Here is a 17,959-nt window from a genome sequence, read left to right on the forward strand (position 1 = left end):
AATATGCATCAGTGAATGGACTAGGCTGAGACCCAACATAAAAAAGGAAAGGAATAAAAACAAATAGGAAACTAATGTCTCTCAGAAGTGCAGTGAAAGAAACCACAGGACATCTCAAACCAAAATATGAGATTTCTTTTATTAAATTGCAGCTGATAGATTCAGTTCAGTTACAATATTATACATGATTACCAGAATGAGGGCACAGTTGGTGTTGTTGTGACAATAGTTAGCTTTGAGCTTTCAGCGCAACATTTTTGGCAGCAGATAGAAGACCACTGAGCGCTGTAACTTCTAATTTTATACAGACGGTATCTTCACTCACAAAATGAGATGAATGGGATAACATCATTCAGAGACTGTTATTGGTCTTATTTTTAATACAGCTTCGAGGTGGCAATCAGCAGAGACACCTGATAACAAATTACACTGAAGCTCTTGCTTCAGATTACATAAGATTTGCAGTGTGATTAATGACAGAGTCTATATTAGCAATAAACAGCAAACAGAAAGATTTGGCAATAAAGCACAAGTTCATCTCAAAGTTTAACTTTTGGGGTAATAAAAATGACTCAAGTTGTTCCCCTTATGGGGTTTTCATATCACAAATTGTTCTAGCATGCTTTCTCATTTCTGATCTTCTCAAGGCCCAGCCACTCCAAGTGAAATTGTCCCTTTAAGTCTGTATTAAATGAGCAGCATTGGTGCTGTGAGCCTCATAAAAGACAGTGTTAACCCAAATGACTCTCTTCGGAAAGGATTGAACAGCCAGTAAATGACTGATGAGTAATCAGCTTCTCACATAATGGCTGAAAACTGTGATGGCTGCAGGCAGTCAGACTGACTTTGTCGCGTCTCCTCGCAAGCTGTCTTGGCTCTCATCCATCAGCTGTTATATATAGAGGCCACAGAGCTGTTGTGGAATTTTCAATTTCCGGAATGGTTGCTGTCCATGTTTTCTAGGCCTACCTTGAGGCCAATCCTTCACCTCACTTTCCAAATGACTCTATTATACATCAAGCTCTCGGGCCTAGATTACTCGCCACCTGTGGACCAAACACAGCGTGTGTAATGTTAAATGTTAGAGAGGTGCTGTATGTTCTCCATACGCATTTTAAAAAATAAGGCTTAAAAAATTACTTTATCATATAGCTCTACTAGCTTACAAAGGCTCACATTGCCATGAGTTAACATTAACATTTTCAAACCATGGATTGAATTCCCTCAAGAAGTTATACACAATCATACGTTACTGACTTATTTAATCAAAATACAGTAAAACAGTAATATTGTAAAATATTATTACAGTTTTTAAAATGTACATTTATTCCTGGAATGGCAAAGCTGAATTTTCTGCATCATTACTCCAGTCTTCAGTGCCACATGATCCTTCAGAAATCATTCTAATATGCTGTTTTGTGGCTTAAGAAACATTTCGTATTATAAGCAATCTTGAAAACAGTTGTGCAGCTTAATATAATGTGTATAAAATTTGTTTGTTGGCATCAGTGGTTCCATGAAGAATCTTTACCATCCATGGAAACTTTCTATTGCACAAAAGATTCTTCAGGGGAAAACGGTTCTCTAAATAATTAAAATGTTCTAGATAAAATGTTTCTTTTAAGAAATGTTCACAGAAAGGTTCTTTGGGAAACCAAAAATGGATCTTATGGCATCGCTGCGAATACTCCCTTTTTGGAACCTATATTTTTAAAGGTATAGGTCTTTCGTAAAAGGTTTATTACTTATTGCTAAAAATCAATATCTCTATGGAGCTTTTGAATAGCATTATAGCCTCTAGAACTACTATTGTGCTCTATTTAAATTTGAAGAGAGAGACAATGTGTTGAAATCTGTCTTTTGTTAGACTTAAGGTCATTCTTTGTCTCTCTAGTTTTATGCAATGGTTTGACGAACCATGCTGTCTGACTTGAAGAAACTCAATATGTGCAATCAACACGTGAGGAGTCTTGTGAATGACTTCCTGAAACTGAATGGTGCATCCACTAGCTTCCAGTCTGAAGAGGGTGAACAATGAGAGAAAAGATAACGGATTTTCATTCCTTGCAGCTCCAAGGGTCACCACGACTATTTATACCAAACGTGCTTACAGTACGTATGTTTAAAACATCCTAGAGCACTAAAAAATGGCATTGGCACCAGAGAACCTCTACACATGCTCTCCTAGCAACATTTGTCTCTCTCAGAAGAAAAGGAACTGAACGGGATAATTAACCTCCCACACTGGCAATGGGGCACATGTGAGGAAGGATGAGGAAAATTATAGTGATTGTGAGCCTAATGTGCAGGGACTAGGACCCCTCACCACCCTACTGTATCTTATCTTCAAGCATCTCTTCTTCACAGAGAAAACGAGTGTGAATGTGTGCATGTCTCTGTTGAACAGTTGATGTGGCCTCTAAATTATATGTGTGGCATATGCAAGCAGACATTTGCCTGGGTATCCTGTGCGTAATGCAGTTTGACAGGCAGAAGCACTGTTGACAGCCTGATGCGAGTTCACACAGTTGATTTGTCCTGCGAGTGTGTGTGTGTGTGTCTGATAATATGTGGGGGTCCTCGCGTCATCCAGTTTAATTAGGGTGCTACAAACACCCAAGCTCTGTTTGTCACATAGCTCTATCTATCTATCTATCTATCTATCTATCTATCTATCTATCTATCTATCTATCTATCTATCTATCTATCTATCTATCTATCTATCTATCTACTTCAATTTCATTTCAGTTTATACACTACCATTCAAAAGCTTGGTGTCAGTAAGTCAGTAAAGAATTGTATACTTTTATCCAAAGACACATTAAATTTATAAGTGACAAAAAAGACATTTATAATGTTAAAAAAGATTTATATTTCAAATAATTGCTGCTCTTTTGAACATTCTATTAATCAAAGACATCACAGTTTCCACAAAAATACTAAGCGACACAACTGTTTTCAACACTGATGATGATAAAAAATGATTCTTTAGCACCAAATCAGCATATTATAATGATTTATGAATGATCATGCAAGACTGAAGACTGGAGTATTTATGTATTTATGGCACGTTAGTTTAGGGACCACTATTAACTAGTTGCTTATTAATATGCATATTACTAGCATATTGGCTGTTTATTAGTACTAATAAAGCATGTATTAATGCCTTATTATGCAAGACCATATTTTAGATCCCTTAATCCTATGCCTTACTTACAGTAAACTTAACAACTACCTTACTAACTATTAATAAGCAGCAAATTAGGGGTTTATTGAGGTTAGTTAATAGTGAGTTAATGGTGAGAATTGGACCCCAAATATAAAGGTGACCATTTATTTATTTATTTATTGCTGCTGAAAATTCATCTTAAAAATTCAAAGAAATAAATTACATTTTTAGACGTATTATTTCATAATATTTTAAATCTATTTAAAATATTTTAGTTTTATTTTAAATAAAATTCTAATTAATATTTTTTAATTATTATATTTTAAATATTATAAAAAATATTTATAAGTAGTAATAGTAAAAATATTAACTACAAAACTGCAAATATATTATAGATGTTTCACCAATATCAGATTTTTTTTCTTTCTTCTTTAGAGGCTTCTTAACTGGCTTACCAGACTTTTGACTACTGCAAAAAGTAATAATATAATGTGATCATTGCATGGTATTTATGGCTCAGGTGAATGGTTCAAATGTCCTAAGACACAAAGATAGCAGCAAGCAGGTGAGGTACTTTTAGGGCTGCATGTGCCAGTCCAGCAACTGCCATTGATGCATATCTCCTCCTCAAGTCAAGGGACTAAGAGAGAAGGATATCTTTTTCCACTTCCTACACTCGTTTAACTTTAATTCCTTTGTGTGTATTGTAAGCTGTCTGCTTTTGGGGGCAGTACAGTAAATGTATTGTTTGTATAACCGCCGTGGGAATAAAAAACTGTGAAAAGGCATTTTTTTTCCCTTCTCCAATCTCCACTTGGAGAGCACCTTCCAAATGATAAACTTAAGAGGTTCTGACCCAGTCAATAACAGCCAAGCATTTTATAGTGGCAGACCATACTGTTAACTAAAGGACAAGCTGAATCCAGGGTGAATAAAGTACATTTCTCATAATGAGGAGGCTCATCAGTTTTGTGGACTATGCTAATGTTCAGCCGCTGTCCTCCTTATTAGAATCTATTATTGTGATAACACTAATGAGATGCTAAACCGTTCTTGGCAGCATAGTGCTGCCTGCTTGCTCAGACTCCTTCAGTGTGAATTATGCTTATCGCCTTACAAATATGGAAAGCTATTCATGACCTAATTGCCCTGGATTGAGAGGGATTAGAAAAAAATTTATCTGACAAGAGATGTCTTGGCGAGTTACAGTACCATGTTGGTTAAAGTTCCCAAGAGTTCCCAAATGAGACTTTTCTTCAGACTAGTCCTGCAGATCTGTGGAAAGATCAGAACAGCATAACACATACTTAAATACTGAAAATGTCTCCTTGGAATTGCTTTGTGCCCAGATTTAAAAGCAGACTGCTCTTTAAAGTGAACATGAAAAGAATATCTTTTTATCTTAAATAACATGCAACAAATGTTTATTTATTTGTCTTAATTTGTAATCCATATGATTTGTTATTCCATGATAATCTTTTAAGAACAGTACAAACATTCATTTCAGTCAAGACCGCAGTTGTAATAAAAGCTACAGGCATGTCTGACACTGACTGCTACTAAAATCACCATGTTAATTTATATTCAAGCTCCTCTGTTAATATTTTATGCCATAATTATGTCTCAGACCTTACTGTAATGTACGGTATTATTCACACCATGATGAATGATATCATTACAGTGTGCGGTTTTAAGATGAGATCAAGACTGAGGTCATATTGCATGTGTTAACTATTTTAACCACAGAAGAGGATCATATTGTACCATGTTGACAGCATCTCTCTGTATCTTTGTGACAGGTACATTCATCTCAGCCTTCACGGTTCTGTGCGGAGCGAGGACAGACCTTCCCGACAGACACATGTGCTGTGTTTTCTGGCTGAACATCGCAGCCGCCTTCATCCAGATTGTCACTGCCATTGTCATGGTGGGCTGGATCATGAGCATATTTTGGGGAATGGACATGGTCATTCTTGCAAGTGAGTATTCCCCCATAATACCACTACAAGCATTGTTTTCATTGAAAATTAAATATTTTGGTTTCGGTAGCCCCCCGAACCCCCCACCCCAATTAACAATTTTGTCATATATATATAGTTTAATTTTTTTCCTTGTGGAACAGAGGAGTATTGACAACTTTGATACTTTTATGTATGTATGTATTTATTTATGTATTATTTGCCTTTGCTGGATATTGATATCAAAGACCAGTGTGAGCTGTTGTTAAAAATACATTCTTAAAATAATTCTACTTTTGTGTTCCAATAAGAAGTAAAAATATTAATTAACAATTATTAATTGCATCCAAAATAAACGTTTGTGTTTACATAATATAGGTGTGTGTATTTTGTATATTTATATACACACATACATGTATATATTTAATATATGTAATATATATTTATATTTATACAGTTGAAGTCAAAAGTTAACATACCTTGCAGAATCTGCTAAATGTTAATTATTTTTCCAAAATAAGAGGGATCATACAAAATGCATGTTATTGTTTATTTAGTACTGACCTGAATAAGATATTAAACATAAAAGATGCTTACATATAGTCCACAAGAGAAAATAATTGTTGAATTTATAAAAATGACCCCGTTCAAAAGTTTACATACACTTGATTCTTAATACTGTGTTGTTACCTAAATGATCCACAGCTGTGTTTTTTTTTTAGTGATAGTTGTTCACGAGTCCTTTGTTTGTTCTGAACAGTTAAACTGCCTGCTGTTCTTCAGAAAAATCCTTCAGGTCCCACAAATTCTTTGGTTTTGCAGCATTTTTGTGTATTTGAACCCTTTCCAACAATGACTGTATGATTTTGAGATCCATCTTTTCACACTGAGGACAACTGAGGGACTCACATGCAACTATTACAGAAGGTTCAAACGCTAACTGATCCTCCAGAAGGAAAAGCCATGCATTAAGAGCCGAATGAAGAACAGAATGAAGATTTACATTTATGCATTTAGCAGACGCTTTTATCCAAAGCGACTTACATTGCATTCAAGTTACAGTTTTTACATTTTATCAGCTCTAAATATCATATTTTGTCATTTAGTACTCCCCTTTAAAAGCTGCAGAAGATATTTACATGTTTCCCAGAAGACAAAATAAGCTAAATTTACCTTGATCTTCAAATTCAAAAAGTTTTCACCCCCCAGTTCTTAATGCATCATTTTTCCTTCTAGGAATAGGAGATCAATGCTCATGATTTCATAGATCTGTTTTTAATTATCTCTAGCAAAACTAGAACATACTGTACATTTAAAGGGATAGTCTACCTAAAAGTTAATATTCTGTCATTACTTACTCACCCTCATGTCGTTCCAAAACTCATACACTGTAAATTTCTTCCTTCTGTCAAACAACACTTTTTGGGTTGTTTTTGTTCATACAATTAAGGATAATAATATCAAGCATTGTTTTGGACTTTCATCATATAGACAAAAACTGCTGAAACATCCTTCAGAATATCTTCTTTTGTGATTGTTGTGCAGTAGAAAGAAAATAAAACAGGTTTGGAACAACATGAGCGTGAGTAAATGATGACAGGATTTTCATTTTTGGGAGAACTATGCCTTTCACATGTGTGGTAAGTGTATAAGATGACAGAATTTCATAGTCAGCTCCGTTCATGTTCAACCTGACATCTTTCTCGCTCCTTCTAATATCATCTCCGCCTTCCAGGGCTGTAGATGGTGCCAGAATCCTTTGAACAATGACTATTAGAGCGGTCTGCTGGTAGGAGTGGATTGAAAGCTCTGCAGTAATTGTTTTGTGTAGGCAGACGAAGCAAATCACAGAACTTTGTCACATGTTTTTACTGTGGAATGCTCATGCATTGAACATTTAAACACATATGATTCAAAATTCTAATCTATTATTTATTTATTTTGCTATTTCACAACCTTTTGGATCCAAAGTTTCTGAAGGTAGGTGAACCAAATATTTGACTTTTGTCTTGTCGCTAATTATACTCAGACCTGTCTCAAATATTATAAAACATAGCCTGCAAGCATTGGCCATGCACATACATACTGCATCTACACTGCAAAAAAATTTGTGTTTTTGTTATAAATGCAATGTTTCTTTGTACCCTCAATATTGTCTTTGTAACCGACCTTTGCAACCTCAATATTATCTAAGAGTGCAAGGGCTTTAATATTAAATTTAATGTGTGTTTGGTGGCAGCAAATGCTATATATAAAATAATCTTAGAATATTATTATTTTATTATTAGTTTCTTGTTCACAGACATGAGACGCATCAACAGTCCCATTTTTAACATAATAAAAGTATTATATTATTATAAAGAAAATGCAGAAGAATGCAGAATATTGTTACAATTTAAAGCAACTGTTTTAATATATTTTAATACGTTTTAAAATGTAATTTATTCCTTTATACTATTTCGTTTTGTGCAAACTTCAGTTCATTTAGTTATCCTGTCATGAATCTGGTCTATGAACTTCGTTAACTCACCACCAGAGGTCACTCGCTCACCACATGGACTCTTGCACCACACTAACTGTTGCACGCCACCGCAGCCTACAATTCCCATCATCCATTGCATATTACTACACACACAGCTGATTGCACTGATCACACACCCTACATAAACCATGGACTTCTTCTTCCTCTCTGCCGAGTATTGTTCTGCGTATAGCACTCCCCTAGTGTTAGCTGCCTTACCGAGCAATTCTGTGTTTTTCTGTTTAGTTCCAGTATTGTTCTGCATTTATAACTCTCCTAGTTTTAGCTGCGATACAGAGCCCTCTTTGTTGTCTTAGTCTTGCCTTGACTTGCCTTGTGTGTTTTCTAGTGTTTCGATTCTTGCCCGTTTTTCCTGGATTATCTCTCTGCCTCACCCTTTTGGATATTGTTCGCCGATCAAAGACCCACACTTGTTCTAGGAATACTCTTGTGTCTTGCCCATGCCATACCTGTTCGCTGTTGTTTGATCATCCTAAATTTAACATTTATGGTCACAGAAAAGTACAGAGCAAAATACACTTCCAGGATTAAACTGAATAAAATTAAGATATGACAAAATGTCTAAGATTTATGTTGCATTAGCTTGTTTAAATTAAATGGAACTGTAAAAAATGGTTTCTTTTATTGAGCTTGTTGCAATGCATTATAAGATTGACTTTTTCACTAATGCATGAAATATGGCTTAAACTTAGCATAATAAAGTTAAACATTTATATACATTTTATACATTTTCATAGACATGAGACACCAAAATCTATGCCAAAACTATGCCAATTTTTTGACAGAATGATAATTTAGGGGATTCATTCTTGCATTTAAATGTTGATTGTCAAATAATTCTCAAATAAATCTGCAGTGCCAGTGTGTATGAGTAACCCTTATGAAATATTAAACTAATGAAAACCATGGTAATATCCTAAATGGCATAACACAATTATTTGATACAGGTCTGCTGTCCTCACAGTTTGGTCACTCATCTCAGCCCATTATCACTACCCATGCTGCAAGCTCGGCTTCTCCCCTTCTGTTTATTCTGATCCATCTCGGATAATGTGCCTCCCACCACCTGCCATCTGCCAGTCTCCTCTCAGTCTGTTTGATCCACTTTTTGTACATTAAATGCCAGTTGAACCATAGTGCTCATTAGAAAAGAAGCTTTGCAAAAGTGCGACTTCATACAGAGACTGCGACGATGCACCACTAACTCCTTCAACCGCATGCTGAGCCCTTTGACAAGATCTTTCACCAGCCTTGCCTTTGTGGCTTGGCCGTCTTGAAAGACAGTTTAAAGTAATATTTCACCTCAAAAATCATAATCCAAACCTGCATGTTTTTCTTTCTTTCATGAAACACAAAAGGTGAATTTTTGAACAATTTTGTGGTGACAGGATATAATGAGAAATGAAGAATGAGGCTTATATAATGAAATTAAATAAGGAATAGGGCTGTCAAGCTTCAAAATGCACCATAAGAATATTTCAAAGTAGCTTTGCGGGTTGTTAATAGCCTGAATCAATGAGTCAGGGAGAATTGAATCAGTCCGATTTGTGAACGAGTAATTCAGACCAGTTTTGTGAACTGGATTGAAGAGATTTGAATACAAAATAAAACATTTTCATTAGGCTGAGGATTTACGTCCAGGATTTTCTTTAAGAAGGAAAGTCATTCGGGTTTGGAATGCCATGAATATTAACAAATAACTACAGTTGTTCATTTTTGTGTGAACTATCCCTTTAACTACTATATTCGCCTTAAAGTGTGCTTACTAAATGTCTCGCATGCTAAAAAGAATAGGCTTGAGAGTTGAAGCTTGGGTCTTGATCTTTTGAAAGCTTAAACGCATTGAGTCATCTGCGTTTAAACCTGTTATAATGCAATGCTTTAAGAAGGTCATGAGTCATTAATCTATTCCCTATTCTACATCTCATTATAAAAACTACAAGATAAAGCCAAAACCTATGATATTTCAGTGCACAGATAAGACTGCTTCTCGAGCTGAACCAATGCTGTAAAATGTAAACCCCACTGAGGCATTTTCTAGGCGATATAAAACTGAACTGAGTCATTCCTCCAGACGGCCTATTGATGTGTCAAGTGCCACTCGCATCAGGTGGTAGCATTCAGTATTGTTGCCTGGGGATGCTTTCAAACCTTCTTTTGGCTTCTTTCTGTAAGAAATAAAACTGTTGTTTGGTCATTTCGTTTATATAAATTTATTGACAACACAAAAAGGATTCAAAGTATTAAAATAATGAATCAAGTAAATAATAGTATTATTTATATACTATTATTTTATATATTATATCATTATTTGTTTATATTTTCAATTTTCATTCAATTTAAAGTTTCAGTAATTTTGTTACTGTATGTGCTTTCATCATTATTATTTCTATTTAGATTTATTTTTATTTCAGTTTTAGTTTTTTTACTTTACCTTTCTAATTTTCATTTTTTTTTTAAAAATTAAGTTTTTCATATAATAATGAATATTTTATTGAATTTCAGCTTTATTTCAATTAACAAAACCATTTTTTAAATAATAAAAATGTTTTAATTGTCATCTTCACATTCTTCCAAACATTTATGCTGTTATAATACAGTGTCAGGAGGCTCCAAAAAAGACAAAAAAAATGGCACAAATTATGCATTATGCAAGTCATACCAGTAAATTAAGTTTTTATTCACCTAACTTTTGTTACAATGCTATTTAACCGTTAGGCTACACAATCCACATTTATTCATTTTAATTCAATTAAATTCAACTTTATTTATATAGCGCTTTTCACGATACAAATTGTTGCAAAGCAGCTTTACAAGAAATTTATTTTAACCATTGGATTTGCCATAAATTTGGGGTCAGTATAATTTTTTTATTTTTTTTAAAGAAATTAATACTGTAATTTGCATTAAATTGATAAAATATATATAAATACATATTGATAAAATATATATATAAAATGATTTATATTTTAAATAAATGCTGTTTGAAGTTCTATTCATGGGGGGGGGCAGCGCAACTATTTTCAGCATTGATAATAAGAATAAATGTTCTTGTGCAATCAGCATATTAGAATGATTTCTGAAGTATCGTGTCACACTGAAGACTGGAGGAACGGCTGCTGAAAATTCTCAATTATTTTACTGTTTTTACTGTATTTTAATCAAATAAATGCAGCCTTGGTGAGCATGAGAGACCTTCAAAAACATGTTAAAAATTCTTGCCGACCCCAGTAGTGTATACATACAGAATAGCTGTCTTGTGAACTCTGATCCTCTTGTACTTTCAGGCTACAGGGAGCAGGCCACCCCTCAGCAGCTCTGATTGCAGTCCTCCAAACCTAATCTTGAATGAGCAACTTTCTCCTGTGCTGTCTGGCCAACACGTATGGGAGCTTTGAGACGGCCCCCACGAGGCCTGGGAGATCCAGGGGTTGATCACATGCAGCTTCTCAGCCCAACTCCTGCTACTTCCTGTCAGGTACTGCATTAAGGGTACCTGACTGTTGAGGGACAGCAGAAGAGCATGAACATTCTGTGAATATCTCTAAAAATTGTGCAAACGTGCGAACCGTCTATGTGCCGAACACATCCTATACCTGTCAGGGAAACCCGATCTTAATCGTACTCTACTCTGTAGTCTTAATGTATTAAGCTGACCAATATACACTATGAACATTTGCATTTTGGAAAATAAATATATTTGTTAAAAAGCTTTGAGGTATCTAATGAAGTAGCTGAGAGAATCTTAAAGGAACAGTTCACCCAAAAATTTAAATCTTTTCATTATTTACTCACCCTCATGTCTGTTCATAGAAAATAAAAATGAAATAATTTTTGGGTGAACTACTCCTATTTTGCTTCCCACAGAGCACTATGAATACATATTACACTGAATATTTATATGTCATGTGCATTACAGTGTCTCCAGTATTTCTTTATAGTGTGCTGTGTTTTTATTACTCAAATTAAGCCTTATAAAGCAGAAAGTGTGTATTTATGTGGTTTATAAAACATACATTGTATTCTGCAAGAATACATCACCTGTTACTTTTAATCTCTATTAGTCTTAAAACCCCGGAGACCATCAGCCAAAAACATAACCTTTTTGTCCAGTAATTATCAATTGTTGAGTAAAACAGCCAAGTAATGGTGAATCACATAGGTCAGTTGCCATAGTGTCTGGCCACTTTAATCAACCCATGTGTAGGGTATGAAATAACGTAATTAAGTGTGAGTTATTTTTATGTGACTGATATAAGAGAAAGGCACGGCGCAAATTGAAATAGTCAAAACAATATGATTTAAGACTGACATTGAAAAATTAACCACCAATTGCAAATGACTGCAGCACCTGAGCAAGCAGAATTTGAGCTCTTGCTGAGTGTGCGATATATTCGGAAAAATTCTGAACTGGTTTCTAATATTTTACTCCCACTGAAGAGTCTCTAATTTAGTTCGAGTCTTTTGGATGTTATTAATGGATATTAGCTGGTCTCTGGTGTGAATGTGTTTCAGGATTTGTTGTAAATATGGACAGAAAGTGAATCAGTCGTGTAAATTTGTGTGCTGTTGTGTTCGTGCTGCCTTTTAAATAAAAACAACATAATCCAGTGCTAAGTCCAAAGGCATAAATATAGGACAGCCAAACATATGTTACCAAGCAGACTTACACAATGATGCTGTCAGATCTCCAGAATTGTCAGAGGTACAATATCGAATAAATTATGCTTTCAAAAAGTGACATGGCGTCTTGTTGTGTTTTCTAATTACAAGAAAATACACTTATCCAAAAGCAACTAATCTGCTGGCATGAACAAAACTCAAAGCAATGTTTGTATTTCTGCAATGATGTGATGAGCCCGGTTTCATGAAAATGTGTATAAATAGTATGGCAAATAAAAAAAAACGAAAACTCGTGGTATTGATATGCAAAAATGGACTTTGGCGTGCATATAATACGCAATTTTCACGTGCACATGATACCAAATTGTTGTTGTACATATGACACGCAGGTAAACAGTCATATTGTGAATTATTTATTTATTTTATATTTATGAAGTAATTTTTTTAATGTAAGACATCCAATTTTGATTTCGACAAAATGTGTAGTTTTGCCTTAGATAACAGCACATCAAATCTGTGCCCTAAAAATCTACCATCATTTTTTCTGCAGTTCTTTTAGTGTTTCCTGCTCTAGGGTTATCTCTGACTCTGTTTCCAAAGCATACTCATTTGCCTCCAAATAAGGCTGTTCCTCGTGCAGTTAGGCATGTATTCTATCATCATAGGCTTTTTCCCTGCATTCCTCTAGTCTCACTGGTTTTTCTCGTCTCTTGTGATAAAACCAACCAAAGGCACCGTGAATAGTTTCAGTAAACAATTTAATGTCATGTGTACAGCCGCGTTTGTAAAATCAAACACTTTCATGATCTAAATGCCAAACAAACTGTTCCGTACCATGAAGACTCTTATGAATCATACTGAGCTGGTTTACAGCTGAGGAGAAATGGGTAAATAGAGAGATTCTGAGGTTTAAGCTAATGTACACCAAGAACATATGCTGCACGACTGGCCCCTATCTATATAGACATCTTTAATCACTCCCTCTCCACATCCACCATTCTGAGAAAACCACTATGGTGCCACTGTGCCCCCCAAAAAAGGTGTCAAGCCTGAAGGAGCAAGACTAGGCTCATTTTAGATGTCAAGCTCCTCACGCAGTAGACAAGTGTGGGTGGTTGCAGTCGGGGGAGGAATGCTTCCTGCATCACCCAAACAAATGCGGCTGAATACGTCACTGCTCAATTACCCTTTCTCAACATTTTTCATTGCCAGAAAAAAAAGTTTTAACATTTGTCATTGCCAGAAAATGTCACGACAATAGCATAAACTACTTTTAATTATCTTCAGAAGAAATTCAACATTACAGTGCAACATAAGCTGAAGAGAGCAATTTTGTGCCATTGTTGCCACTAGTCTGAAAGCTACTGTTTGCCTTCATATTTACATTCATATTTGCACACAATTATAAACAATTTTGCACATTTAATGAACCTATTGTGTTATATTGCTGTATATATTCCTAGCATTGTTGAAAAAAATCAGATTTTTGTTATTACTTGAAGAGCCAGCAGATGGTGCACTTAGGTGAACTCATTCTACAGTTGCACACTAAATAGGAACAAAAATGAAAGGAAAAACTCAAAACAGCTGTAATAATATTATATGTATAATAATTCATATTATTTTATATAATAAAAAATAATAGTGATGTTTCCTTCCAGTTTCTTCCTATCCACACACAGAATGCACATATGCTAGTAATACTATTAATCATTCGATAAGTACTACACAAATCAGCCAAACAAAAATTTGAACGGCAACATTTGTTTATGTATTTCCTATTTTCACATCTAGTTCGATATTTGCTCATGATGTTAGGCTTCTGAAATAAAAACTGCGGGAGTTATGGTCTGGATGTATGTTTGCAGAAATGACTGACATCTCTCTTCCATTCCCAGACTGTCTTGGCTGCAGAGGAATGCAGGAGATGCACTTCCCACTGATGCCTGTGTCTATGAGATCACAAACATAAGCAAACATTCCACAGGTCCATTATATACTGCATTTTTACACACAAAGAACATAAAGAAGGAATACACTTAAATATAGGCCTACTTAAAATAGAAATACAGTGTTGGTTAAATAAAACATCCAAATGTAACACATTTTTTGACAAAATATGCTTTTGAATCAAGATATCACAGTATATAGCCTAATAAATTAGAATAATCATACATACTTAAAGGTGCCATAGAATGAAAAACTGTCTTTACCTTGGTATAGTTAAATAATAACAGTTCTGTACATGGAAATGACATATGTGAGCCTCAAACACCATAGTTTCCTCCTTCTTATGTAAATCTCGTGAATACAAAAAAGACCACTGAAAAACAGGCGAATCAGAACATAACACCTACTGTGATGCAACAGTCGGGATCACTAAGCCCCCAACATTTGCATAAACCCGCCCATGTTCTAGGCCAGCCGAAGCTCTGCAGGTATTGTAAATAAACAAGCGCAGACAACAGTGAAAATGGCAGACCATGGAAATAAATGTTATGTTCCAGGCTGTGCAGGGGATGTGAAGTGCAGGGATGGGTTGGTGTCTTTATTCAGAAAGGCACGGAAAGCAAATAACGCGTTCTACTAAAATAACGCGAGCCACTAAAAGGACATGGTTAGCTCCTTGCTAGCGTTAAAGATGAGGATGATGGCGAATGATTTACAGATCCTGAGCACCACTGACAAGCATCTAATCTTGTAAAATGTGTGATAAGTACTGCCGCTCCATAGTATAAACAGAGTTGGTGCGATGGCGTATCTTGAAAGTGAAACTATAACGCGATCGTCCGATCGTTCAAAAGCAGTTCCAATGCCTCGCGTATTAATAACGGCTCCCTGATGCCCGCATTTATATATATTTTCCTCCCTGTGTTTCCTTCTTGCTGTGAGTTACTGAAATGAGCCATTCAGAGCAGAGCTCAACATTGAGCAGCACTGTGAAACAGCCAATCAGAGCAGAGCTCAACATTGAGCAGCACTGTGAAACAGCCAATCAGAGCAGAGCTCAACATTGAGCAGCACTGTGAAACAGCCAATCAGAGCAGAGCTCAACATTGAGCAGCACTGTGAAACAGCCAATCAGAGCAGAGCTCATTATTATTAATGACCCTGCCAAATAAGCCAATAACAGACCGTTTCCTTATTGGGAGAAATCCTAGGGTTGTAAATGGACATGTAAAATCGTTTCATTTTTTGCCCTTACCTAAACCACGTAACATACCGTATATGTAGAGATCATCAGAGAACAATTTCAAATACTGTATCAATGCATTATATGGCACCTTTAAGGCCCGCTGGAATACTTGCTTCTGATTGGTCAATCGCCGTATTCAGAGAAAATCAGCGCTCATCCGGGTACATGCTGACAGATGGCGTCATACAGGAAACAAAGAACTGTATGACGCCATCTGTCGGCTCAAACGCTAACTGCCCGGATTAAACATGGATAAACTCAGTCTCAGTCTCAAAACAACTACAACATCCAATAAACAAGTTACAGGTAAGACAAACAAATAGCTAGACGAAAGAGAAGTTAACAGAGGATGACATGTAACTCGGATTGATTATCAATAATATATGAATTGATTCAGCATTCGTCTGTGGTCCAAACCGATTGTTATCTAATTAGTATTGGGTTAGTTTCATTTATAGCCTATTATAATTAATCTTTATAATAATTTGTCAGATAAATATATATTTTTTTATTTTAAATTAATTTGAATATTATTTGTAAGTGTGTGTGCGTGTGTGTGTGTGTGTGTGTGTCACATTCTATTAATTAGTCCAAGGTGTAGAATTAATGAAAGCTCTTTATTGATTTGGCTCATTTTCTGTGTATCAGTCATGATGCTAGATGAATGCAAATTCGATCTATAGATTAAATGCTAGTTAATGCAAGTTAAACCTAAAGGCCTTATCAGTTAGACAGTATTCACTTCTTTCATACAGAGAATAGTCGATACTCTTTCTGAATTATGACTAAACATTTGCCAAAATTCTGGTTTCTTATAATCTTCGTCTCTCCTGAGCTCTGCATATTCCTCTGAGCTGCTGCTCTGAAGTTGGACTTGTATGACTGAATATATTTTTTAGCACTGATGCCAGTGCTTTGTGGGTAGAGTATCACTCTGGGTCAAGGGCTTCACATATTTTTGAATGTTTTTATAAGTATAGTTGTGTGTTTGAGGCTGGTGGGCGGTTGGCTGACTCCTGACTCTTGAACATGGCCTCACTCCAAGCTCCCTGCTCCCCAGGCTAATATTTCTGAGGCTTATTGCCAGTGGTGTGACTCAGTCCAAGTATGACTAAATAAGGAAGTCCAGTTTATTTGAGAGCAGAAAATTAAAAAAATAAGCTGCTGAACCTCCACTATTTATGCCGTCAGATAAAAATAGTTTTATTTGTTCACCCTCTGCTGCACTATAGGCTAATAGCCTACATCTGATCAGGTCATGACAGTTGGATGCCAAAAATATGTAACCACTGTACAGACTGCTGGTCTGTATTACTGACTGAACCTTTATCTGAATTAAGTGTCATCAATGTCAAGAGGAAGTAATTTGGGAGAAAAAAAATTGGAAAAGCTTTATACTATGTCAGTGCATTAAACAAGAGAGACACTAGGTGGCAGCTATTCACTTTGAAAGAATAGAACTTGTTATTTCCAGCATATCAGTTTGATTAAGACTTTTAAGGTATATGTATGTCATGTAACTTACTTTTTGGTATTTACATCACTAAATGTTTGACCATCCACTTAGTGACCATTTGTTTATCTCCTGCAAGGTATAGATAGCATTTATTTCCCAAAATATATCTTTTGATGGCAGTTCTTACTTGTAAAATATCAATAGTACACTATGGCCAAAAGTACATTCTTCCCAGAAGAATAGTTGTTATTAATGGAATTGTTCGCCCAAATTTTACTCGCCCTTAGGCCATCCAAGATGTAGATGAGTTTGTTTCTTCATCAAAACAGATTTGGAGAAATTTAGCATTATATCACTTGCTCACCAATGGATCCTCTGCAGTGAATGGGTGCCACCAGAGTCCAAACAGCTGATAAAAAAACATCATTATAATCCAAGTAATTTGCATGATTCCAGTCCATTAGTTAACAACTTGGGAAGTGAAAAGTTTAGTCATCAAGATATTGCCTTTGGCTAATATTCAAGTCTTCTGTCCATAATATTGCTTTGATAAGTTAAAAAGTCCATCCCCTGTTGGTTGAACTATTCCTTTAATTCTCTTGATTTTCAAATTAAATGTTCAACTAGCACAAATTAGATACATTGTTCTGGTCTCCAGATACTTTTGGCTGTGTAGTGTTAAGTAAAATCAAGGGGAAAGAGATGGCATAAAACTATATGGCTCTACATAACTCATTACTTTTATTATAAAATAGAAGCGCTGACATCTATGTCCCAATTGCATCCTGTTGAATTTAAAACAAAAAAATACGGATGCAGTGATATAAAAATCCTGACAATAAATCAGTAATTCCTTTTTATGTTATGGCTGACAACCAATAAATAGTCAGTATTATAGTTCCATACTAATTTGTCTAAAAATAAATAATAAACACAATGGAGACACAATGTTACAGTGTACAATATGAAAAATTAGTATTCATTTTAAAATTTGTGAAAGGCTACATTTTTAATT

The 17,959-nt window shown here is 35.3% G+C and overlaps 1 protein-coding gene across 1 annotated transcript in view; it reads left to right on the top strand.

Moving 5' to 3' along the window:
• The window catches only part of LOC306879954 (protein stum homolog), a 19,299-nt gene extending 6,890 nt beyond the window's left edge, over positions 1–12,409 (top strand). The window contains exons 2-3 of the mRNA XM_079433183.1: positions 4,969–5,148; positions 10,957–12,409. Of these exons, the coding sequence (XP_079289309.1) occupies positions 4,969–5,148; positions 10,957–10,991 (215 nt within the window). The 3' untranslated portion in view covers positions 10,992–12,409. The remainder of the gene's footprint in view (positions 1–4,968; positions 5,149–10,956) is intronic.
• Positions 12,410–17,959: the final 5,550 nt, after the last annotated feature.

Source organism: Barbus barbus (assembly GCF_936440315.1).
Source record: "Barbus barbus genome assembly, chromosome: 14".
NCBI classification, from domain to species: Eukaryota; Metazoa; Chordata; class Actinopteri; order Cypriniformes; family Cyprinidae; genus Barbus; species Barbus barbus.